This window comes from Plasmodium falciparum (assembly GCF_000002765.6).
Source record: "Plasmodium falciparum 3D7 genome assembly, chromosome: 9".
Classification (NCBI taxonomy): Eukaryota; Apicomplexa; class Aconoidasida; order Haemosporida; family Plasmodiidae; genus Plasmodium; species Plasmodium falciparum.
In genome coordinates this window covers 935582-962500 of record NC_004330.2, presented here as the reverse complement: position 1 = coordinate 962500, position 26919 = coordinate 935582, and the positions used below count along the sequence as shown (strand labels likewise).

At 19.6% G+C, this 26919-nt stretch overlaps 10 protein-coding genes across 11 annotated transcripts in view; 5 read left to right on the top strand and 5 right to left on the bottom strand.

The window, feature by feature from the left end:
• The window catches only part of PF3D7_0923800.1 (thioredoxin reductase), a gene marked incomplete at both ends in the record, with an annotated part of 1854 nt that extends 1286 nt beyond the window's left edge, over window positions 1-568 (top strand). For both annotated transcript variants that reach the window (XM_002808905.1, XM_024473202.1), the window contains one exon: window positions 1-568. This exon is cut by the window's left edge. In XM_002808905.1, the coding sequence (XP_002808951.1) occupies window positions 1-568 (568 nt within the window).
• Window positions 569-1110: 542 nt separating this feature from the next.
• Window positions 1111-2320, top strand: PF3D7_0923700 (conserved protein, unknown function; the record flags this gene model as incomplete). The annotated part of the gene is made up of 4 exons (XM_002808904.1): window positions 1111-1317; window positions 1436-1591; window positions 1684-1836; window positions 1994-2320. The coding sequence occupies 4 exons, from the start codon at window positions 1111-1113 to the stop codon at window positions 2318-2320; spliced, it is 843 nt and encodes a 280-aa protein (XP_002808950.1).
• A 263-nt stretch (window positions 2321-2583) lies between these two features.
• On the bottom strand, window positions 2584-3738 carry PF3D7_0923600 (lipoate-protein ligase 2; the record flags this gene model as incomplete). The annotated part of the gene is made up of 1 exon (XM_001352071.1): window positions 2584-3738. The coding sequence occupies one exon, from the start codon at window positions 3736-3738 to the stop codon at window positions 2584-2586; it is 1155 nt and encodes a 384-aa protein (XP_001352107.1).
• A 927-nt stretch (window positions 3739-4665) lies between these two features.
• PF3D7_0923500 (cyclin-dependent kinases regulatory subunit, putative) lies at window positions 4666-5896 on the bottom strand (the record flags this gene model as incomplete). Its single annotated transcript, XM_001352070.1, has 2 exons — window positions 4666-4943; window positions 5101-5896. The coding sequence occupies 2 exons, from the start codon at window positions 5894-5896 to the stop codon at window positions 4666-4668; spliced, it is 1074 nt and encodes a 357-aa protein (XP_001352106.1).
• Window positions 5897-8778: 2882 nt separating this feature from the next.
• Window positions 8779-12093, bottom strand: PF3D7_0923400 (conserved Plasmodium protein, unknown function; the record flags this gene model as incomplete). Its single annotated transcript, XM_001352069.1, has 1 exon — window positions 8779-12093. The coding sequence occupies one exon, from the start codon at window positions 12091-12093 to the stop codon at window positions 8779-8781; it is 3315 nt and encodes a 1104-aa protein (XP_001352105.1).
• A 909-nt stretch (window positions 12094-13002) lies between these two features.
• Window positions 13003-15468, bottom strand: PF3D7_0923300 (perforin-like protein 3; the record flags this gene model as incomplete). The annotated part of the gene is made up of 1 exon (XM_001352068.1): window positions 13003-15468. One exon carries the CDS (start codon window positions 15466-15468, stop codon window positions 13003-13005), a length of 2466 nt encoding a protein of 821 aa, XP_001352104.1.
• A 564-nt stretch (window positions 15469-16032) lies between these two features.
• PF3D7_0923200 (nitric oxide synthase, putative) lies at window positions 16033-18375 on the bottom strand (the record flags this gene model as incomplete). The annotated part of the gene is made up of 1 exon (XM_002808903.1): window positions 16033-18375. The coding sequence occupies one exon, from the start codon at window positions 18373-18375 to the stop codon at window positions 16033-16035; it is 2343 nt and encodes a 780-aa protein (XP_002808949.1).
• Window positions 18376-20002: 1627 nt separating this feature from the next.
• PF3D7_0923100 (OTU domain-containing protein, putative) lies at window positions 20003-20671 on the top strand (the record flags this gene model as incomplete). Its single annotated transcript, XM_001352066.1, has 1 exon — window positions 20003-20671. One exon carries the CDS (start codon window positions 20003-20005, stop codon window positions 20669-20671), a length of 669 nt encoding a protein of 222 aa, XP_001352102.1.
• Window positions 20672-21913: 1242 nt separating this feature from the next.
• Window positions 21914-22921, top strand: PF3D7_0923000 (DNA-directed RNA polymerase II subunit RPB3, putative; the record flags this gene model as incomplete). The annotated part of the gene is made up of 1 exon (XM_001352065.1): window positions 21914-22921. The coding sequence occupies one exon, from the start codon at window positions 21914-21916 to the stop codon at window positions 22919-22921; it is 1008 nt and encodes a 335-aa protein (XP_001352101.1).
• Window positions 22922-24155: 1234 nt separating this feature from the next.
• PF3D7_0922900 (3-oxoacyl-[acyl-carrier-protein] reductase) lies at window positions 24156-25633 on the top strand (the record flags this gene model as incomplete). Its single annotated transcript, XM_001352064.1, has 5 exons — window positions 24156-24245; window positions 24357-24548; window positions 24668-25150; window positions 25351-25401; window positions 25544-25633. 5 exons carry the CDS (start codon window positions 24156-24158, stop codon window positions 25631-25633), a joined length of 906 nt encoding a protein of 301 aa, XP_001352100.1.
• Between the last annotated feature and the right edge of the window lie 1286 nt (window positions 25634-26919).

The window sequence follows — 26919 nt, the reverse complement described above, 5'->3', positions numbered from 1 at the left end:
TGCTGTAGGAGACGTAGCTGAAAATGTCCCAGAATTAGCGCCCGTGGCTATAAAAGCAGGAGAAATATTAGCTAGACGATTATTCAAAGATTCAGATGAAATAATGGATTATTCATATATTCCTACATCTATATATACACCTATTGAATATGGTGCATGTGGATATTCAGAAGAAAAAGCATATGAATTATATGGTAAATCAAATGTAGAAGTATTTTTGCAAGAATTTAATAATTTGGAAATATCTGCTGTTCATCGACAAAAACATATAAGAGCACAAAAAGATGAATATGACTTGGACGTCTCTAGTACATGCTTAGCAAAACTTGTTTGTCTAAAAAATGAAGACAATCGAGTTATTGGGTTCCATTACGTAGGTCCTAATGCAGGAGAAGTTACACAAGGAATGGCTTTAGCTTTAAGATTAAAAGTTAAGAAAAAGGACTTTGATAACTGCATAGGTATTCATCCAACAGATGCTGAATCGTTCATGAATTTGTTTGTTACCATATCTTCTGGATTGTCTTATGCAGCTAAAGGAGGATGTGGGGGTGGAAAATGTGGATAAAAAGGAAAAAATCTCTCCATAACATTTTCAAGCATTTATATATAATATATATATATATATATATATATATAATAAATGCATTTATAGTTCACTGCATTTCTCCATTTTTGTTATATATATATATATAATATATATGTATTTTTATTTTTATTTTATTTTATTTTATTTTATTTTTATTTTTTTTAAGATACTTTTTTAAAATTATAAAGAAAATTAAATTTTTCATTTTATTTCTTAATAAAAAATGAAGTGAAAATAATTAAGTTCGAATATTTTGTGTAAAAATATACAATAATTTAGGGAATACGTGAAAAAAGGAAAGGTTCATTAATTTTATCGCATAAATAATATTTCATAAGGAAAAATAAAGAATTTATTTTTTCTTTATATAGTAAAGATTCCAGCAAATTATAAATACTATATGACGTTTTTTTTAATAATATCTATATATATATATATATATATATATATATATATATATATACATATGTACTTTAATTTTTATTTTATTATTTTATTTATTTTATTTTTTTTGATTCGAAATGGTACTAATACATGCGAAAGGAATTGAAGACAATCATCAGTTCTTATATGAAACTAATGTGAATATTTTGGTGGAAGATTTAAAAAAAGAATTAACTCAAGTACATAATTTTCAAAGTAAAATTTTGAAGCTTTGTGATGCTTCAATAGAATTGGCTAAACATGGTCCTCTAAGACCAGAGGGCTTACGAGGTTTATGTGAAGAAGTACAAATTGAATTATATATGCATATCCACATATTTCATCATTTATTCGTGAAAAAAAAAATATATATATATGTATATATATTTATTTATATTTATTTACGTTACATTATTTTTGAAGGATTTAAAAATAATGAACACAGAAGGATACAATCCAAAGGATGCAACAAATTTGGATCAGTATAATTTTAGAACAGGTATCCCACCAGCAAAAGAGGAGGGAAAAAAGCTTATGGAGGTTGTTGAGCATGTGAAGAATGAATTATCCATTCATAGGGTAAAGACAGTAAAATAAATATATAAATATAAATATATATATATATATATATATATATATATATATTTATTTATTTATTTATTGTTTATTAGATTGAGAAAAATATGACTGTCAATGTAAATAAATTAAATGAATATTTGAACTTGATTATACAAGCATTAAATTCTTGTTATCCTTCAATGGAATCATTACCTGCATACGACCCTACAAGATTAATAATAGAAAAGGATAACCCTTTCAACGACGTAAAAAATAAATAATAAAAAAAAAAAAATAAATAAGCAACATGTACATGGTACATTAAATATGCACATACATGTATACATATATATAATATATATATATATATATATATATATATATTTTTTTTTTTTTTTTTTTTTCCATGTTTAAACATTTCAGCAATTTGTAAGTACTGAAATGTCCTTATGGTGGGCTGGAAAAGAAATGAATGAAAATTTATACCTAAAAAATATTATAGGTGTGAATGAAAAAACAAAATTGATCGTAAAAGTTCAACCCAAAAAATTTGGAGCACCAGTAAGGGAAGCTAGAGTTGATCATGAAACATATAAAGCCATGTTAGCTTATTATTATAAAAAACAAAAAGAAGAAAAAGAATTTGAGGAAGATGATGATGATTCCTATTTAAATTCTGAATGGGCAAATCCTTTAAGTTTACAAAAACAGTTACATGGAAATTTGAATAATATTAAATGGAAGCCATAAAAAATTAAAACTTAAAAATTGATAAAATGCAAAAAAACAAAAAAATAAAATATAATCAACATAATAGATAAAATATAAATATAAATATATATATATATATATATAAATATTTAAAATGTAAGATTGATGATATCATATTCTTTTAATTAGAATACATACATATATACATACATATATACATACATACATATATACATACATACATATATACATACATACATATATACATACATACATATATACATACATATATATATATATTATTATAGAAAATATGTTGGTATATCGTAATACCTATCAGAAACTTTTTTCCCCTCAAGATCTAAAAAATAAGTAGATCTCATATTATTAAAAAGACTACTATTATTATAATAGTTAAAAATACATTGTAACAAATTCATATCTGCGACATATATATCATCAAAGTGTTCCGAATTTCTTAATATATGATCATTAATATTTTTTAAATTAATTTTGTTAAAAAACCAGTAATCATGTTGATCAGTAATATTTTTATAGTTTATGATATGTTTTATATGTTTAATTAATTTTTCAATAAATATATTAGGTGTATGTATATCATCATGTAGACATAATTTGATTGACTGTAGAAAGTGTTGATGTTTTCTTTTATTTCTATATATTGGTTGCTTGGATGGATTTAATAATATATTATTCATTTCCTTGTAATCACATGTCCATATATATGAAGTATGATGAACAAAATAATTTCTTGCGAATGATTGAGCATTACCTCCCACTTTTTTTAAAATGATATTTTTATTATGTTCATCATAATCTTTATAAACATAATCATTTTCATAATAATTAAAATATTGATTAAAAAGAATATGATTTTTGTTTAAAGAATTTTTTTCATTGTTTATTTGTGTTTTATCATATATTTGTTTGCTTGTATTATAAAAATAATTATAAGACCATTCCGTAATATTTGATGGATAAATTTTTTTATTTTTTTCAAATTTATGAGGTAGTATTAAAGAAACTAATAATGAATTTTTATTTATATATATAGTACCTCCACCTGTAAATCTTTTAATTAAGCTTATTTTATTTTCTTTAATATAATTAGTATCTTTTATATGATCTTTTATTTTATTACTAATACCTAATATCACACATTTCTTATTATTAAAAATGCATTCGTTTCCTTTGGACTCATTCATTTCTTCACATGTATTATTTACAATGACAAAACCTATATTGTTTAATCCTTCTGTTGTATTATTACTTATCCTAAATAAACTCTCTTCTAATAATAGCTGTTCAAAAACATGAAATTTGCTGACATCAATAAAATAAAGAATGTTTATTTTTTTATTCTTTTGTATATTATTTATATTTACGTTTGGTAACACAGGCCTGAATATTTGATCCAGGCACTTTATAATTCTCATGACAAGAGCAAAAAGGGGGTTTCAAAAAAAAAAAAAAAAAAAAAAAAAATATATATATATATATATATATAATGTCTGAGGAGCATCATGGGTATGATATATAAATAAATAAATAAATATATATATATATATATATATATATATATATATATATATATATATATTATATATATATCTTCCAAGTGGTAAGTGTTTTTTTACAAATTATATATGTGTGTTTTATTCATATTAATAAAAATGTGCTTCTCATTTAAAAAAAATTTCTTTTTACTATAAGGTAAATCTAATTATGTGTTCATATATTATATATATATATATATATATATATGTATGTATAATTACAATTACATTTATACTTGTATAATTTTTTTTTTTTTTCTTTTTTTTTGACAAACAATTCACATCATATAAAACAAAAATGAAAGGTTAAAATAAAAGATCAAAGTTCAAATTATATATATATTATATATATAAATTATATTAAAAATAAAAAATAACATACACCATTAATAATATATATATATAATAAACATCTATATTAATACATCAAAATGATAAAAATAAAAAAAGAATAATTTTAAAAAGTATTATTTATTATAAAAAAAAAAAATAAAATAAAATAAAATAAATAATGAATACAATTATTCCACTTTTATATGTGTAAAAAATAAAAATATATATATATATAAATATATATATATTATATTTTTAAGTTCACCAAAAAAAAATACCAAAAAAAAAATTAATAAATATAAAAAAATAAACATATATATATATATATATATATATATATATATATATATATATTTATGTATGTATATATAATTTATTAAAATAAAAAAGATATATTTGTTTAATTGTTTGATTTATTCATATATATATATATATATATATATATATACATATATATGTTTATATTACATCCTTTTAATGATTTTTTTGCATATGAACTGCCATTCTTAATTTATCCTCATTTGTTAAATTTTTTCGTAAAATGAGTTCTCTTAATTTTCCATCATATATCATAAAATGTTTCCATCCTTTTCCTATATCAATTTGTAATTCATTAACAATACATTGTTCTGTGAGATATGCATTTGTTTTCCTTACCTTGTTTTCTGCATACTGTCTAACATTATCACTTAATATTATATGTCGATATACATATTTGTTATCTCTGTACAATGCTGAATAGCATACAGGTCCTTCAAAAAAAAAAAAATAAAATAAAATAAAAAAAAAAAAATGTATATCAAAATATAAGAGATCATAGCAATTTTTTAACTTTCACTTGTAATAATCAGAACACATATATATATATATATATATATATATATTTTTTTTTTTCTTTATTTATTTTACCCCTAGAAGTTATTTTATAGGTATAATTTTCGCTAGATGATTTTAAAAATTCTAAATTTAAATTTTCATCCATACTTTCTTGAACTGATCTAAATTTTGGCTTTTCTAAATTGGCTAGTTCTTCAAGGATTGAATAATAGTCATCATCATTATTATTATTATTATTATTATTATTATTATTATTATTGTTATTATTATTATTATTATTATTATTATTATTGTTATTATTATTATTATTATTATTATTGTTATTATTATTATTATTATTATTATTGTTATTATTATTATTATTATTATTATTATTATTATTATTATTATTATTATTGTTATTATTATTATTATTATTATTATTATTATTATTATTATTATTATTATTATTATTATTATTATTATTATTATGATTGTGCCTCCTACTTGTACCTTTCGAAATACTATTTCTCTTATTAATATTAATATTATTATTATGTTGATTTTTATCACTTATATTATTATTTTTATTAGTTACACTATTGTTCTTATTTAAATGGTTGTTATGATTAGCACATTTATTATTATTTTTATTATTATTATTATTATTATTTTTATTATTATTATTATTATTAATTTTATGATTATTATTTTTATTATTGTTGTTCTCTTTTATGGTAGGGACGTTTTTCTTATTATAACTATTGCGTTTTTTAGATATACCTTGATTAGTCTTATTAATTGTATTATAACTATAATTATTTTTATTTTCATAATTATACTTATTATTTTTTGATAGGTTTAATGATGCCCGTTTTTGATCATTCATATTTTCTTGCTTTGTTTTATATCTTTATATCCTATTTATTTTGTATATGCGTTTTATTATTATTATTATTATTATTATTATTATTTATATTTTTTTTATTATTTCTGTTTATGTGTATTCATCTAATATTATATTTACATTATCTAATTTTGTGTCACATTTTAATCAAATCTCAAACGTTTATTAATATGAAGCTTTATTTAAAGGTTTATATATATATATATATATATATATATATATATATATATCATAAAAAAACAAACAAATCAAAATAAAATAAAATCAAATAAAAATATAAAATTTTTATTTCTTTATATATATATATTTATTTATTTATTTATTTTTATTTTTAATAAGATGATAATTTACAATAGACACAGGAAAGTTTTAAACATTTATATAAAAAAAGGATAAAATATAGTATAAAAATATATTCATAATAAATTACATATTCTTAAAAAATAAAAATATTCGTAGATTAATTTGATATATATTATATGTGTATGTATAGAAAACATTTAGGTGTTTTAAAAAATGAATACTTATATATATGTCTTACTTAATAATATAAATGATATATAATATATATATGTACGTAGGTATTTTTTTTTTTTTTTTTTTTTTTTATCCATATGAATATCTAAATTACAGCATCTGCACTTAAATATAAATGTTTTTATTATAATTTATATATATATATATATATATAATGTTGTGGAATATTTACAAAAATGTTAAATGAAAAAAAAAAAAAAAAAAAAAAAAAAAAAATTTTTAAATTAATAAGAAAAGAATTCAAAATGAGCGTATTCAAAAATGTTATATATATGTATGTATGATATGTTTATAAGGACTAGTAATAATAATCATAATCATAATAATAATAAATATTATTAACATAACTAACCCAAATAAAGCTATATATAGAATTGTTATTATCTTTTTTATTATGTCTTTAATATATATGTATATATTGTATTTGTATCATTATGATAGCTTTTGTTATATTTCTTATTTTCTTTATATTTTTTTTATTTTCTTACTTTTTCATATTTTTCATTTTTTAATAGGAATTATATGAAATAAACACACATATGTAATATTACAAAAATGTATATACTGTAATAAATATATGAATATATAACATATATATATATATTATATATATATTATAACCCTTGTTCAAAAAAATATATATGATACATAATTAACAATACAAACACATAACATATTTATTTATTATGAAATACAAACAATTAATATATTAACATAAATATATTTGAATATATTCATATGGTCAAAATTTTGGGAGTTATCAAATATATAAAAAATAATATAATGCGTTTATATATATATATATATATACATATATATATATATATATATATACATACATATATACATACATATATATAAATATTCGATGATATCTAATTATATATACTTATGATGTTTCCTCATTTCACTATAAAGAAAATATAAAATCTAAAAAGATATTTGAGGTTTTCAATATATAAGAAATATATATAATATGAAAAAAATATAAAAAAATAACAAATATATCAGAAATATGTATATGTACAAATGTATAAATATATATATAAATAAATAAATATACATATATAATATACATATATACATATATATATATATATATATATATATATATATATATATATATATATATATATAAATTCATATGCATATACATTTATTTTGATATAAACATACTCCTATTCAAGTTTTAAAATAGTATGAATTATATTTTTTTAATTTATTACCATTCAAATATCTTTGTTCATATATATTTATTTTGAAAAAAACAAAAAAATAAAAAAAAGTATGAAACGAAAAAAAGAAAAAAAGAAATTACAAGGTATAAAATACAATATGATACATACATATATTATATTACATTTCACATTTTTGTAATATTTAACTAATTATTTTAAAAATTACTAATTTGGTTTTTAAATATGCCATACACACTACTATATAATAAATGTGTAAATTCATTCTTATAAAAAAATATGAATATATTTAAATATATATATTTATTTAAATGAGAACATAATAATATTGTGCTTTAAACAAAAAAAAAAAAAAAAAGAAAAACAAAAACAAAAACAAAAACAAAAACAAAAAAAAAAAGAGGTTTCTTTTTTCTTCAGTGCATTAAAATTAAAAAAAGAAAATATATATATATATATATATATTCATATATATATATAAGAAAATGATATTTTATAAGTATTATCTAAATAACACTTGATAATTGTATATTTTATGAGAAAAAAGAAAGAAAAATAAAATATTATATATATATATATATATATATATATATATATCATATAACCTTCAAAATTATTTATACAATGAATATGGTATGATTAACATATTTGAAGAGAATTAAACTTATGTTCCTTTTTGTTGTACTGAAAAATTATGTTCATATGAAAATCTTAATACTTAACATAAAACAAGAAATAAAAAAAACGTACATATATACATACATACATATATATATATATATATATTTATTGTGTGTTATATTTTTTATTTTTTTTTTTTGAATTCGACAAATTACAAGTTTTTTATTTTATTTTATTTTATTTTTTATTATTTTTTTTTTTTTTTTTGTTTTTCTTTTTTTTTTTTTTTCTTTTTTTTTTTTTTTTTTCATTTTAAATGGTGATCAATCCATTTAATAAAAAATCACAAATAATATAAAAATGAATAAGAAATCTTAAACGAAAACATGTTACAAATTGGATATGTAAACACTACATATACATATGTATATATGTACATACATAAGTATAAATAAATATACATACTTATACATATATACATATATATATATATATATATATAAATATATATTAGAGAGATTTAAGCGAATTAATTATGAAATCTATTTTATTTTCATATTTATCATAATGTATTGTTTCTAATAAAAGTTGCATTTCTTTATGAAGAATATTTCTTGCTATTATTTTCCATTTTCGGCTAGCTTCTTTTCTTTTTTGTAAGTAATTTAAGAAACTTTCTGTATTCGTAATATTATCTATGAAATGAAAAAATTTAGGTATACGAAATGATTTCCTTTCTTTTAAATTTAATAAATCAATATTTTCATTCACCTTATATGTACTACTCATATTATTTATTATATTCTTTATACATTCAGGAAAATCACCTAATCCACTTACACAATCTACATTATCATCATTATTATCATCATTATTATCATCATTATTATCATCATTATTATCATCATTATTATCATCATTATTATCATCATTATTATCATCATTATCATCATCATGATCATCCTTTTTTTTTTTTTTTTTTTTATTATTTAATGAATTCATATATGTTTCCTTTATTTCCTTTGCTTTTTCATTTATAATACTTTTTTCTCTTTCATCATATTTATTATAATTTTCTGTATTTCCTTTGTTGTGTTTTTTGTTTATATATTCATCAAACTCATCAACACTTGGTCTATTAAGAGTTTTATTTTTTGTGCATTTGTTATGATTAGATAAATGAATAATAGTATCATCCTTTGATTTATCTTGAAAAGTCTCCTTTTTTGTATCCTTCAAATATGAATCAAATATATCATTTTTTAAATTATGTTCATCACATTTGGTTTCCTTATCATATACAGAATTATTATTATTTGTAATATAATTATTACTATAATATATATTTTTTTTTTTCAAATTTATTTCAGAATTTTTTATTTTATTTTGATACAAGTTATCAAAATGTTCATAATTATCTTTTGTTTGGATTGTATCATTTAACTTTTTATATTTTTCACAAGGATCTTCATCTAATAATATATTTTCTTCCAATTCTTTGGATAAATACATTTTTTCATTTTTACTTATATATCTATATATATGTATATTGTCGATACCTTTATTTTTTTCTGTCACATCCTGCTCTTCCTTATTAAATGCATTATCATGTCCTTTTTTAATTAAACACAATAAATTGTCATTTATTATATTATTATTATTATTGTTATCATCACTTATATGTTTTTCATTCTTCTCAATTATATTATCCATATTGGTCGTCGAATTATATTCTACTTTTTTATTATCAAGTTGGTTATTTAAAACAAATTTTCTAACATGGGAATCTCGAAATTTTAAACAAATATACTTTTCCTCATTTGAATGATTATCATTATTATTATTATTATTATCATTATCACTACTTGTATTACTATCTATCCAATACTTTTCATTTGTATCTTCATCGATGTTTATAATAATTTTGTTATTCACTTGGACATGTTCAACTTTTTTATTTTCTGTTTCTTCAGATTCGTGATCTGAAGAATGATAACTGTAATATTCATCTTTATCATCATCATGGTGATTGTTATCATAATGATGTACATTTTTGTAATGATAATCCTCCTTAGGATAATAACCATCCTTATGATAATAACCATCCTTATGATGATAATCTTCCTTATGATGATAATCTTCCTTATGATGATAATCTTCCTTATGATGATAATCTTCCTTATGATGATAATCTTCCTTATGATGATAATCATCCTTATGATGATAATCTTCCTTATGATAATAATCATCCTTATAATAATCATCCTTATAATAATCACCCTTATAATAATCATATTTATTATCATATTGCTTTCTATTCTTATATGCTTTATAATCCTCATCATATAATTCATAATCTCTCTCGTTTCCTTTTTCTCTATAATTATATTTTTCAAATTTATCATATTCATGATGATAATTACTTTTATTTCTATAATAATTTCTTTGATCAAATGTTTCCTTTTCTTGTTCATATTCTTTGTTTTCCTTATTATACATTTTAGAAGAACTTTTCCTTGATATTTTATTTACGCTGTAGGATTTTCTTTTAGATGAATTTTCTTTAAATTCCTCTTTGAATGAATTTTTTTTTATATCCCCACTTGTTAATACATCTTTATTTTTATCTTTATCTTTATATTTATGTTCCTTTTCATAATTATATTTCCTTTCATATTTTTTTTCTGATTCATGTGACGAAGATATTTCTTCATTTTTATACTCTTCTTTTATATTATGATTGGATAGTACCTCTAAATTTTTATCTCCCACAGAATTATATACACTTTTTGTATTATCATTTTTATTTTCTTTTTTATATCTTATATTATTTTTATAATTATCCACGGTGTCTGTTGACCTTTTCTCACATGGTTTATCAAATTCATAATGTGATATGACGTTATTATTATTGGAACGTCTTCTTTTTGTTGAGGATTCATAAGATATATATTCCTTTCTACTCATAATATAATTCTTATCCATATTAGTATCATCCCTGTTTATTATACTTGGGCTAATTTTTCTTTTTCTATAAAAATTGTCTTGTTTATAATCTTCCAAATCATCATTATTATACCTTTTCCTATAATAATCTGAAAAATCGTTTCTATATTTACTTTCTTCACCTGTTTTGTTCATATAATCATAATTATTCATATCATTGTGATACGTAAACTTTTTTTTATAATATATATTCATATTGAATGCTTTATCATCATAATGGGAATATTTTTTCATCCTTTCATTATCGTATGGTGAATATTTCTTTTCACTCAATTTATATTTTCTAGAATTCTTATAACCATCTCCTCTTTCCATAAAATAATTTTTATCATAATCTTCTTCGTCTTCATTTAAATTAACTCTTTCCATAGAAAACTCAGAATAGTTATCATAATAATCAGGTATATTATCTTCATTCCTTTTTTTTGGTACATTTTTTCTTTTATAACTATACGATGAATCCTTATTATAATATTCCTTGTTATATTTTTTATCTTGGGAATATTCCTTATATTTTTTTTTTTCCCAATATGTATTATTATCATATTCTTCTTTTTTTTTCATTATATGTTCTAACTTATATTCGTAACTTCTATATGATTGTGTTTTTCCTCTTGAATAATTATCCTCATATATATCATGTTCATCATTTATGTTATTTATATAATTACTGTTCTGTTTTTCTTTTTCTTTCTCACTCTCTTTTACATTCTCTTTTTCTTTTACTTTTTCTTTTTCTTTTTCTTTTTCCGTTTTTCTTTTTTGTTCTTCATACTTCTCCTGATATTTCAATATGTTCTTATCTGATATATTATTCATCGTGTATTTTAATTCCTATATTAAAATCTTTACATTATTATTCAAACTTTATTCAAAGTATTTATTAATATAATATTTTTATTAAGGGAAAATTTGGGAAAATTATATTATGAAAATTATTTACATAAATATTTTTTAAGATTATCCTTGAACATATATATATATATATATATATATATATATATATTAATATATATTATATTATTTTATTTTTATTAGTCATTTAATTTACTGTAAGGTTTTTTTTAAAATAATTTTTTACAAACAAATTCTCCTACAAAAATTCCCCTTTTTTTTTTTTTTTTTTTTTTTTTTCTCAGGAATATTTCTATCTATTATTTTCTCATTGATAAGGATAATTATATATATATATATATTACTTAATTTTACATGAGCAAAAATTATATATATATAAAGTTATAAAATTAAAAATCAAATAAGATCTTTTTAAAAATGTTACATATATATATATATATATATATATATATAATATACATGTTCTTTTTTTTTTTTTTTTTTTTTTTTCGTACCTATATATAAAATATATACAATATATATAGCCATGTTTCATATTATATATTAAGGTTTAAATATTTTATATACATATATATATAGATTTTTTTTTTTTTTTTTTAAATAAAAATATATATAATAATAAATTTATTTAAGCAATAAAAGGATAAAAATAATATCATTTAAAATATATATATATATATATATATATATATACATATTCATATTATATAATGAGAAATAGCCTTTTTCATAAACATATTTGTAGATATAAACGTCCGCAACCCCAATATAGTGAATAAATGAATATTTATTTTTATTTTTATTTTTTATCAAATAATATTCTTCATAACTCATTCATATGGTTTATTACAAAAGAAAAAAAAAAAAAAAAATTTAATATACCGACAATGAGTAATAATTAAAAGATTTTCTATCCTCCTTTTCTGAACATACATGAAAATCCTTCGGGCATTTATCATTTACTGTAAAACATCCCCCATTACGTTTTTTAATTGGAGTCTTTGTAAACTCGAATATTAAATTAAATAAGACCTTTTCTGGACAAATATCCATATGCTTCTTTTTTTTTCCAGAAACATTTTCTTCAAACATTTTTCTTATATATACAGAAAATTTCGAATTTAACGATTCTTCATGAGCACATACTATCCATAAACCAACAGCCGATTGATCAGTGGAACCTTGCATAGAACAAGATGCTTTACCATATTTACAAGGATATAAAGATATAGATATTGGATCATTTGTATTTAAAACACTAATTCCAAAACCAAACAAAATAACCTGATTCTTTTCTGAACATTCCAATGTTAATAAACCTACACCTGATTTTACCTTCTGTTCAAAAAATGGTATCATTTCTTCTTTACACATAGCAAATATATAACTGTATGCATTATCACTCATTTTCGAATAACATTTATCTGAGTCTTCATCACATGAATTCAAATAAAAATCTTTTAAATTTGATAAATCATTAGGTATAGATAAAGAAAAACCTAAAAGGAAATTTTGTTTCTCTTCACATTCAACTACAACTAAACCAGTTCCACTAGAATGAATCATAGTTGCTTTCATTAACTCTTCTTTTATATTATATTGTCTTATTTCATTATCTGTTATCTGACCAAAATTGGATGGTACATTGACAGAAATATAAAAACGTAACGCTTCTTCATATATCTTGGATAATCGTGTAGGTAATATCCTAGATAATGGCTCATATTCTCCTTTTATAGGCATTGGGTTTTCGCTTATACTTTCTGCCCACTTTTCAAAATTATTCGGGTCATTGGGATCAAAAATGGTTGTACCTCCTATTATTACCGTTTCTTTTTCTAAACTGGATGTAGACGATTCATTATTACTAGACTCATTCGATTCCGTATTTGTAGAACCCTTTACTTTAAACAAACCAAATCCTGCTGACACACTAGCTGAAATGGATAAACCACTTTCAGTCATTGCTTTGTAATCATTTTTTGATATCTTTACCTGTTGTGTTATTTTCCCACCTAAATGTAAAAGAGTAGAAACATGAGTTCCAAAGTTTTTGAAAAAATACATCCATGCTGTGACACTCTTCCCACATTTTTCACTTTTGCGATTATCTCGGAATTCTTCATCTGAACAATAAGTTCCATCTTTTTCTAGGGAATTAAAATGAGATGGTAATAAAGAAATCGCCCTTACAAATTGATCAGTTAGTTTCCATTGAGAATACTGAGATAATGAAGCAACATATTTAAAACAATAACTCTTCAACATGAACATACGAAACTTATTTTTAGATATAGTATTTGATACACTCTTATAACCAGTAGATGCAGAAAAAGATCCAAATAACCCATAAGAAGCACCTATAGATGCATCTACAGAAAGTTCTTTCGTATATTCACTCATGGTACTTATTTCACTTTCTTTTTCTGATCTATTACAAGATATTTCATTTCGCACAAAGGAACCATTCGGATTTATATTCATATAATTATCAGGATAATCTTCATCTGATTTAGGATAAGTTAATTTTATTATGGAATCTCTATAACCAGGATCTACCTTTAAAAATGGGTCACCTATTGGGTTCCCAAATATAAAATCATAACCAACACCTAAATATTCTGTACCTTGTATAACTATTGAATCCATACCATTCTTATTTTTCTCAATATTTTTGTACTTATTATATAAATCTTTATTTTCATCTATACCATCAAATACAATTACAGTATGATGTTCATCATCATATATATTCTCTTCCCTATCTAAGGTTGAATTATCTTTTTCGTTCTTATTAATTTCCATACCTTTCATTACATTAATCAGACTTTTAACATTTCCTCTAATGCAATTTTTAGCACTCCCCTTACATTCTTTTTTTTCGGTTGCTTCTATCTTTTTTATTTCTTCTGTCTTAAATAAGCTATCATTAGTGTTGGTTTCATGACCATTTTTTATTTCGTTGAAATTTATGTTATTCTTTACATTGACAAGATTGGGGTGACTTTTTCTTTGTGAAGATTTAATTGTTTTTCTGTTCTTACTCTTTTTGTTATGTTGTGTATATAATGCACCTGTATGAATAGTATTATGATTCACTTTGTTGATTATTTGATCGTGCTGTAATATGTTTAAGATTTTTCCATTTTCAATCTGTGGAATATTTTCCACAGTGTTTTCAATGTAATCATTTCCTTTGGTAGAAACGAAAATTTTAGATGAGAAAATTTTTGAAATGAAAGATACATTGTCAATATTATCAAATATATTTTGATAAATTGTATTTAGAATGATTATTAAAATGTACAGGAATATAAATGAGCCCCTAGTGAAAGTCATTTTGTTTTTATGAAAAGGTAGTTTTATCACTTATACATATACATATGTATATAATAAAACTTTATAATATATATATATAATATAATTTTTATTTTTTTTTGTAAATATGTCTATTCTTTTTAATGTTTTTATTCCTCTAAGAAAAGGAAATCACTAATAATTATTAAAAAAAAGAAAAAAAAAAAAAAAAAGACAAAAGTACAAAGGTACATAATTTAAAATAAAATAAGTACAAAAAATAAGCGTTAAAATAATATATATATGAATATATCTATATCTATATATATATATATGTATATATATATATATATATATATATATATAGAAGAAAACATTAAAATATTTTTTTAATATATATAAAAATTATGAACATGTTCATAAAAATATGTACAAAATTATGAACATGTTAATAAAAAAAAAATATATAATAAAATAATATAAATAATAGCTACCTATAACTATCAAGTTATATATTAATATAATTACATAAAAATAAATATATACACAAACATATATTTTTATATATATATATATTATATTCATGCGTTATGTTGTATCACCTCATTACCATATCTCATAGATATAACGCCCAGATTTTTTCAACTTTTTCGTAAATTTTTTATCATTTTGTTTAAAATGGAGAGGCAAACTATTAATGGTTTTGTTTACATCTTTACTCATATTACTATTTCCACAAACATAAATATATGCACCCTTTTGTAATAAATTCCATACAAGTTCCTTTTTCTGAAGAATTAAATCTTGGACATATATTTTACTTTCTTGATCTCGTGAGAATGCAAAGTATGTTTCATCAATATGTTTCTTGTCAAGAGCATCCATAATTTCCATTTCGTAGAGGAAGTCTACTTCTCTTTTTCTGCACCCATAAAACAATATTCTTTTTCCTTTTCTTACAAAATTATCTTTTACAATTTGTTGATCATAATATATAAACTCGCTCAGGAAAGCTTTAAAAGGTGCAATTCCTGCACCTGTAGCAATCATAATAATATGAGATGATTGAATATTTTCTGGGAGAACAAATTTGGAAGGTTTTATATTGAATTTAACTATATCATTTACATTTAATTCTTCTGTTAGATAGTATGAGGATGATCCCTTAAACCATCTTCTGCTACAAAGTTCTCGTAGCTTTTGTTCATTTAATTTTGGAAACATATCATTTGTTTTTAAATTTTTTAATGCTCTTCTAAGAGAATGTATACAATATTGTTTCTTCTTAACAGTTAATGATAATATATCTTTTGATTCCTTTGGAGAAGAAGAAATTGTATAACTTTTAGGAGTATTCCTAGGTATTAATTGTAAAAATGGAGATAATTCAAATACAGCACTTTGCATGAACATATCAACAAATTCTATAAATGTCATATCACATTCTTTACATATGTTAAAGAATGTATTCCTTTGATTGTTAGATAAAATAAAGTTAAACATTTTAAGTTCTTCTATATCTTTAATAAAACATTTAAACTTTTTTAAAATATTCAATCTTGGAATAGTTGTTAGATCACAATAATATGATAATGCATCTTCAACACTACATGGTGTTGGAAAGGGTACATATATATGATTATCATCATATTCATTATAATTATTATTATTATTATTATTACCATTATTGTTACTATTATAATCAATATTTGTTTTATTATTCCCTTTATTAACATCATTGTTAAATGTTTCATTTTTTACATCATCCTTTGGATCATTCATAGTAAATGAATTATCTATTAATTTATTTCTTTTTACAAAGGTGAATTTTTTTGTTTTCTCTTTTTCATCTATGTTTAATCGTTTTAACCACCAGGTAATGACCTCTTTTGTATTTTTTGTTAAAATAGATAAATTATCTGCAGCTTTATAAATAATATTATCCTCAATGCTAATATTGATATGATTAACTTTATCTCCGTTATTCGATAAATCCACATTTTTTAATAATTTTGTATTGGAAATAACTTTTCCTGTAAGATGATTAAAATAAAATTTCCCTATTATATCTGTACTTATATAATTTGATTTGTTATTAATACTTAAATTGTTTTGGTTATGATTCAATAATTGCTGATTATTTGTAACACTTTCATTTATAATATTTTCTGTTACTACATTTTTTTCTTTTTTATTATCTTCTTCTATTAAATGATCATAATATTGTATATCTAACTTAATTTCTGCCATGTCTCTCCAAGATGTCAATTCAATAATATCTTCTTTGGGTACATAAATAGGTATATTTTTCATATTTAATAATTTTGGAAGTTGCATAAAAAATTTATTTTTCCATACTTCAAAATCATGATATATATTATCATCATCATCACCATAAATAGTTTCACTAATTTGATGAGCTTTAAAATTTAAAAGAAATGTATCAAGTTTTTTAGCTATCTTATTAAAATGTTTATATTGTTTGCTACCTAAACCCATAATGGAATATTTAGTATTTCTAAAATAATCATTATCATTATTTAAACTTTTTAACCATTTAAAAAATTCAACTGCATTATCCGTTGGTTCTCCATCTCCATACGTTGCAACAATAAATATACGGATTCCAAAAGATTTTATTTCTTCTTTATTAAAATATTCTAAATCGATAATATTTGCTTGTATATGAAATAAATCATTCAAGTTCGCTTTTAATTCTTTGGCAAATTCTTCTGCTGTCCCACTCTGACTACCAAAATATATTTTTACACTATTCTTAATTTCATTATTTAAAAAGTTGTTTTTTATAAAAAGAGGGAACAAACTTCTTAGCTTGCTAATTAATCTTCTCAATAAATTGAAATTCTCTGATCTATAGAATAACCAAAAGGAAACTACCATACCACTTAATAGGGTATACCGTGATATTTTATTCCACCTCATGAACATATTTTCAACTTTGAAAAAAAAAAATATATATTTACAATATAAATATATATATATATATATATATATATATATTTTTGCTGTTTTTTTTATTGATAAAATATATCCCCTTGTGGTCATTCCGTTTGTATATATATTCTTCAGATTTATTTCCTGCGTTTTCCCTTTATTTTGTTAATATATATAACCCTTATTCATATGTGATAATATATATTTCTTCATATATCAGGATAAAATGTATTTATTCATCATTATTATATACGTTGAATATAATATCCTCTTCTATATATTTTTCATTGGTTTTTTTTTTTTTTTTAGTTTATTACTAGCTATTTGATGAAACATTGTCTTATTCATATGATACGAAGAGATATAAAAAATATATGAGCAATAAAACAAAAAATATTATTGAACAATATAAAATAATAAAACATATTATTTCAATACTAATGGATAAAATACTAAACAACAAATCATATGAACTATAAATATATAGGTACATTAATTTAAAATAAAATGATAAAACACTCGAAAATAATAAATAAACAGATATATAGATAAATAAATAATAAATGAATTATATATAACTATTATAAAATTTTTTATATATATTATAAAATATATTTAATTTTAAATAATAGAATGATGATGCTAAAAAATAAAATCATTAGTATCTATATCTTTATATATTTTCATTTTTTTTTTTAATTATATAAAAATATTAATTACGTTAAAAAGTTTCAATATATATATATAAATATATAATATTATATATAATATTTTCTAATAGAAAATCTCATTAAAAAATATATATTTTGTTTTTATAAATGTTCTATATATATATATATATATATATATATATGTAATATTTTTTAAAAATATTACTATGAAATTAATTTCCTCAAAAACTTAATACCTGTGATGTTAATATTTTTTTTTACAATAATTTTTTTTTTAATTTTTATTTCATCTACATATGTATTGAATATGAATATTTTTTTATTTTAATATATACAATAGTTATGAGAAAAAAAAAAAAAAAAAAAAAAATATCATATAATTATAATTAATATTATATATAATGCATATGTAAATATATATATAATTATATATATATATATAATATATATATATATACCAATTACACTAGAAGATATATAAGCCTTTTTATGAAATAAGTGATTCTTTTACAAACGTCTATCATCATTAATTATAATAAAAAAAAAAAATTAAAAAAACTATATAAAAAGAATATAAAAAGAATATACATATAAGAAAGAATACTTTTTTTTTTTTTTTTTTTTTTTTCTTTTTTACAACTTATATTATTTTTTGTATATTATATAATGTTTGTGGGAAAACATAATAATAAAATACTCCCCATCATTCCCCATCCTGATGTTATAAGAAATCAACGAATATATAGATATATATATATATTATATATATATCCCAATGTATTTCACATTTTGATAATATATATAAAAAATAAGAACATATACATATATATATATATATATATATATATATATATATATATATTTGTGTATGTATACCTTTCCGTTTCATTTTCATTATTTAAAAAAGAAAGTTTCTTTTTTTTTTTTTTTTTTTTTTATTTTTTAAATAAATGTGTTTGGACTGGAAATATAATTATATGAAGACAAGACTTAAGGTGTTAGAAAATAATGAAAAGGATGAAGAAATAGAAAGAAAATTACAAAATAATTTGAATATTAAGAGTTTGGGATATGTATTAAAAGCTATAGAGATATTAAAAAGAAAAGAAAAGATGAAAAGATATAGTACATTCGATAGACATTTATCTTATTTTAAAAAAAATAATATAAATAAACCACAGTATAATGAAAAAAAGATATTAGAACATAGATTGTGGGCCATTGGATGTGAACTCATTGAAGTTATTGGAGATGGGAATTGTTTATTCCGTTCGATATCTCGTAACTTATTTCATAAACAAAAATATCATATGTATGTTAGGAAAAAATGTGTAGAATATATGATAAATTATAAAGAAGAATATTCTATATACTTTGAAAATAATGAATTTCAACAATATATAAAAAATATGTCGAAAAATGGGTACTGGGGTGATGAATTATGTATAAAGGCAACAGCTGATGCTTTTGATTGTATAATATATATTATAACATCTACATTAGAAAACTGGCATTTAAAATATGAATCCAAAAATAATAATGGTATGTATAAAAAATGCGTCTTCCTAGCATATTCCAGCCCAACTCACTATGACTGTTTTAAACTAATGCAAAGGTAGGGCCATAAAACAAGTCAAACATATATATATATATATATATATATATATGTATATATGTATATTTATTTATTAATTTATTATTTTTTTTTATGTGGTAATATTTATAAACATTATATTACAATTCCTCTTTGATTTATACTATAATAATATATATGAATAAATATATACATTACATATATATATATATATATATATATATATGTATAATTTTAGTAATATTCCATTCTCTTCACTTTTCTCATTTGAGAAAGTTTTTTTTTTTTTTCAGTATATTGTTATTAATTAATTAAAAATATAAAATATTAAAACATTATAAATAAAAATTTTTTTTTTTTTTTTTTTTTTTTTTTTTTTTTTTTGGTTCTTCAAATATATATATATATATATATATATATATAATTATTATATTTGTTTAATTAATGTTTAGTGTTGTGTATGAATTTAACCCAATATAAATACAATATCAAACTTTATTATATATTTTTTTTTAATTTTATTTTTTATTAAATATTTAATTCATTTTTTTTAAAATACTAATATACCTATTTATAATAGGAGAATTATATATATATATATTTTTTTTTTCTTTCTAACATGAAGTTAATATATATAACATTATATACATATATATTATATATGCGTATATAATATATTTAGTCAACCATATCATATGCCTTAATAAAAAATATATAGAAATATTTAACATTATTTAATAAAAATACTTATATATGTTATGTTTCTTTTTATTAACAAGTATATTTTTTTTGCTGAGTAAAATAAGAATTTTATAAAAATAAAATATATATATATATATAATAAGATGTATAAAATTTTAAAATAATCACAATTTTATGAATAATTTATTTAATATATATATATATATGCAGTTTAAATAATAAAATATATATATTAATTATTATATATATCCTTCTACATTTATGATAAAATAATATATATCTTTTAAAAAAAAAGTTTCTTGAAAATGTAATAAAAAAAGCCTATATTATTATATTAATACAAAAAATAAAATATATATATATATATATATATATATATTTATATGTTAAATTATTTATGAGTTTCTTTTTTTTTTTTTTTTTTTTTTTTTTTAATGCTATTTGCTTATATGTAAAATACCAAAGTATTAAAAAAAATTGTAAGAATTATATTATTAAATTATAAATAAATAAAATATTATCATATATATAATATAACATAAAAGATACATATTTATATTTAATAATGACTACTTATAATGATAATACAAACAAACATCAAATAAATATCACGAAATTAACTAAGGATGAGTTGTATTTTACATTATATAATAGTAACTCTGGAATAGCTAATGCATTAAGAAGAATAATGTTATCAGAAATTCCAACATTAGCTATAGATGTAGTAAATGTATATGAAAATACAAGTGCCTTTCATGATGAATTTATTGCTCATAGATTAGGTTTAATACCAATAGATAGTCGTAATGTAAATAATTATGAATTTCGTGAAAAATGTAAATGTAAAGAAACATGTTCAAAATGTACTATTCAATATATTATTGAAGTAAAATGTAATCATTCTAATAAAATTGATGTATCACATTATGATATTGAATCATTAGAACATGAGCCTAATGTACCCATGCCCATACCACATGGGAATAAAAACTCTGTAAGTGAAAATGCCATACCTATTGTTACTTTATCAAAAAACCAAACATTACATATGAAACTTATAGCTACAAAAGGTATAGGTAAAATGCATGCAAAATGGATTCCAGCTAATGTATCTTATCGTATAGATCATAAAGTTCTTATTAAACATAATTTAATAGATAAATTATCAAATGAACATAAACTATTATTAGCTAATAATCTAAATAAGGATTGCTATATATTAAATAAAGATACACATGATGATGATAATAATAATAATAATAATATACAATTAAAATTAAAAGAAAATATGTCTGTTGTTATGGCAGAAAGTTCAATTGATCTTTTATCTGAATTAGGATACAAAGATATTATAAAAATTGTTTATGATGAAACCATGTTTCATTTTCATGTTGAATCTGTTGGATCCATTCCTCCTGAACAAATTGTACAAATGGCAATTGATATATTAGAAAATAAATTAAAGGTTCTAGAACCCCAAATTAAATCATCTTTCTATTCTATAGATGAGGTAGCAAAACAATTAAAAGAACAAGGAGTTTCCTTATACGGTATACAACTAGACTTGGAATAATAAAAAAAAATGAACAATATTGATGTCACAGATTTTACATGTTCATATACAATTAATTAATCATATTACATTTTCAAGAAAGGGAACATAAAGGATTCATGTTCTTATATATTGAATGTATTCTCTGGGGAGACATATGTAAAATTTTTATATGTTTTAAGAAACAAACATGTATGCTTTGATGAAGACACACATATAGAAGCGTATTATTAAATATATTTCAAAATGAGTGAGTGATATATATAATATAAACCATTACATATATATATATATATATATATATATGTATAATTTTTTTTTTTTTTTTTTTTGTTCCGATGTTATTTTAAGAAAATTTTGTTACTTCATTATAAATATATATTTATATATGTATTTATATTTATATTTATATATATTTTTTATTTGAAAAGCATGGGTTAATTTTTTTTTTTTGTATACATATATGTCAAACAGATAAACATTATATTTCTGAATAAAAACAAAATAAAACAAACACTTATATATATTTTTATATTTATTTATACTATATGTATATTTTATAAAAATATGTACCAACGGGTTATTGAATTATGATATAATATGTAGTGACAGAAGATATCCTTATTTTCACAAACATAGATATTTGTAGATATAAAGTGGTTATATATACACATAACTTAGCCATGTTACATATTGAAAAATATATATTATATATATATATATAGATTCTTCTTTATTAATTATTGAGAATGAAAATAGTAGAAGTATATTTACGAATTATACATATTATTACTTTTTGAGATTTTCACCTTTGAATTATTTATTTATTATTTTTTTTTTTTTAAGTATGATAATATAAATATACAATCAATGAAATAAAAATATTCAAAATGTTTGAATTTTATATATCTTTCTATTAATAAAAAAAAAATATATATGTAATATATTCTTTTTGTTGAATGATATGTGTGTATCGTGGATCCTTAATCATATATATATACATATGTATAATCAAGTTATTTTCCTTTCTTTTCTTTTTTTTTTATTTTAATTTTTTTTTATTTTTATGAATTGTTATTAAAAATATATACTCATTTAATACACACAAAGAGAAAATTAATAAAATAAATTAAAAACATATATTATAAATAAATGCGAGAGATTTTTATAAAATTATAAATATTAACCAAACGTTTTTTATTTTTCACTAATATATATATATATATATATATATAAATATATTCATATGATCAAAATGAGTGTTCTACATAGATTTTATCTATTTTTCTTGTTTACAAAGTTCTTCCATTGTTATAAAATTTCTTATGTATTAAAAAATGCAAAGGTATTATATGAAGGAATATTATGATATAATATATGTATTTATATTATATATATATATATTTTTTTTTTTTTTTTTTTTTTTTTTTTTTTTTTTTTCTTGGTCTCTTTTTAGCTAGCTCCCAACCATGCAATTAAAAATATTAATTCATTAAATTTATTGTCTGAAAATAAGAAGGAAAACTATTATTATTGTGGGGAAAATAAAGTTGCTTTAGTAACAGGTGCAGGAAGAGGAATAGGTAGAGAGATCGCTAAAATGTTGGCAAAATCAGTATCTCATGTTATATGTATAAGTAGAACGCAAGTAAAAAAAAAAAAAAAAAAAAAAAAAAGACATATGCATGGTTATAAAAATCATACATTTTATATTAAAATAAAATGTAAACTACTTCACATTTTAATATAAATAATTCATGTTTGTAGAAATCATGTGATAGTGTTGTTGATGAAATAAAATCATTTGGTTATGAATCATCAGGTTATGCAGGTGATGTATCTAAAAAAGAAGAAATAAGTGAAGTGATTAATAAAATTTTGACAGAACATAAAAATGTAGATATATTAGTTAATAATGCTGGAATAACTAGAGATAATCTTTTTCTAAGGATGAAAAATGATGAATGGGAAGATGTGTTAAGGACAAATTTAAATTCTCTATTTTATATAACACAACCTATATCAAAAAGAATGATTAATAATAGATATGGTCGAATAATTAATATATCAAGTATAGTAGGGTTAACAGGAAATGTAGGACAAGCAAATTATTCTTCATCGAAAGCTGGTGTTATTGGTTTTACAAAAAGCTTAGCAAAAGAATTAGCTTCAAGAAATATAACTGTAAATGCCATAGCCCCTGGATTTATATCTAGTGATATGACAGATAAAATTAGCGAACAAATAAAGGTAACAAAATATTCAAAAAATAAATAAAAAAATATATATATATATATATATATATACATGTTATATATTTATTTATTTATACATCACATGTGGGTGATGAGAGATATATACATATGTCATTTCATCAACACTCGTTATATTTGTCTTGATTCTTAAATACATATTTTACCCACAAATATTTACATGTATTTATTTTTTAGAAGAACATAATTTCAAACATTCCTGCTGGACGAATGGGAACACCAGAAGAAGTATATAAAAAATGAAAGTTTTTTTTTTTTTTTTTTTTTTTTTTTATAAATTATTAATATGTTTTATTAGGGTTACACATTAAAATTATATATTTTATTATATAAATATATATATATATATATATTTTTTTTTTTTTTCTAGGTAGCTAATTTAGCTTGTTTTTTATCATCAGATAAGTCTGGTTATATTAATGGTCGAGTTTTCGTAATAGACGGTGGACTATCACCTTAATAATATATATGTATATATGATTATGCGTATAAAATATATATGTTTATATATATATATATACTTTTCTATTAAAAGACACGTTTTAATTTACATATTTCTTAAAAATGAAAAATAACGTTTTTATAATTTTATGACGAAAAAAAAAAAAAAAAAAAAAAAAAAAATATTCATACTTTATATACATTCAAACATTTTAACATTTTTATATTTATACTAATTTATTTAAGTTGAATTTTTTTAATTTTAAAAAGGTATATTATTTGTAAATTATAAAAAAAAAAAAATTATTTAAAATTTTCATCCATACATATTATTTTAAGAATGTATCAAAAATTGCTAGATACAAAAAAATACTACATTCATTTTGTGAAGTTTCATATACATATATAATTAATGAAAACATACATTAACACAAATTATTATAAACATAAATCTTGAAAAAAACTATAAATCCTTTTTATATAAAAAATGAAAGGTATCTAATTTAATTTGATACATATTGTAATATTTTCTTGTTCCTTTATATAATATATATATATATATATATATATATATTAATTTTTTTTACCTGTCAAAATTGATACTTATTTGTAATAAGTATAATATAAATATTTAATTATAATATAATTTTCTTATATAATTCATTTTAGCTATATTCTACAATATTATAAGCATATTCATATATATTCAATAATATATAGTGGCTCTTTTTTTTTTTTTTTTTTTTTTTTAACACACATATATATATTTTTCATCTCTCAAGCCGCAGATAAATGAAATATTATATATATAATATGATGTACTATTTTGATAAAAAATATATGATATATTTAATAAATAATACACGTAATTTTTTATTACGTTTCTTCTTATTAACAATATTTGTATCATTTTAACTAAAATAATACAATGTGTAATTTTAAAAGTAATTGTTATATTATTATTTTAATTTTTTATAGAATATATGGTTATATTTGAATATGCATTATAAATATATATATATATATATATATTTTTTTTTTTTTTTTTTTTTTTTTTTCTTTTTTTCTTTTGTTATTAAAAAGAAATATTAGAATAAGCTCAATATAGAGTTATAATAATGATACATACTTATATTAATGTAATAATTTATGTATTTTTTTTATATTTAACGTTTTGAACAAAAAGTATTTTGTTAAAAATAGAAAGGAAAGAAAAAGATTATATTATATGTATCATTATTATAATTGTTTGCATATTTTAATTTTATAATTTTTTATATCTTAAAATATGGCTTTATTTTATTT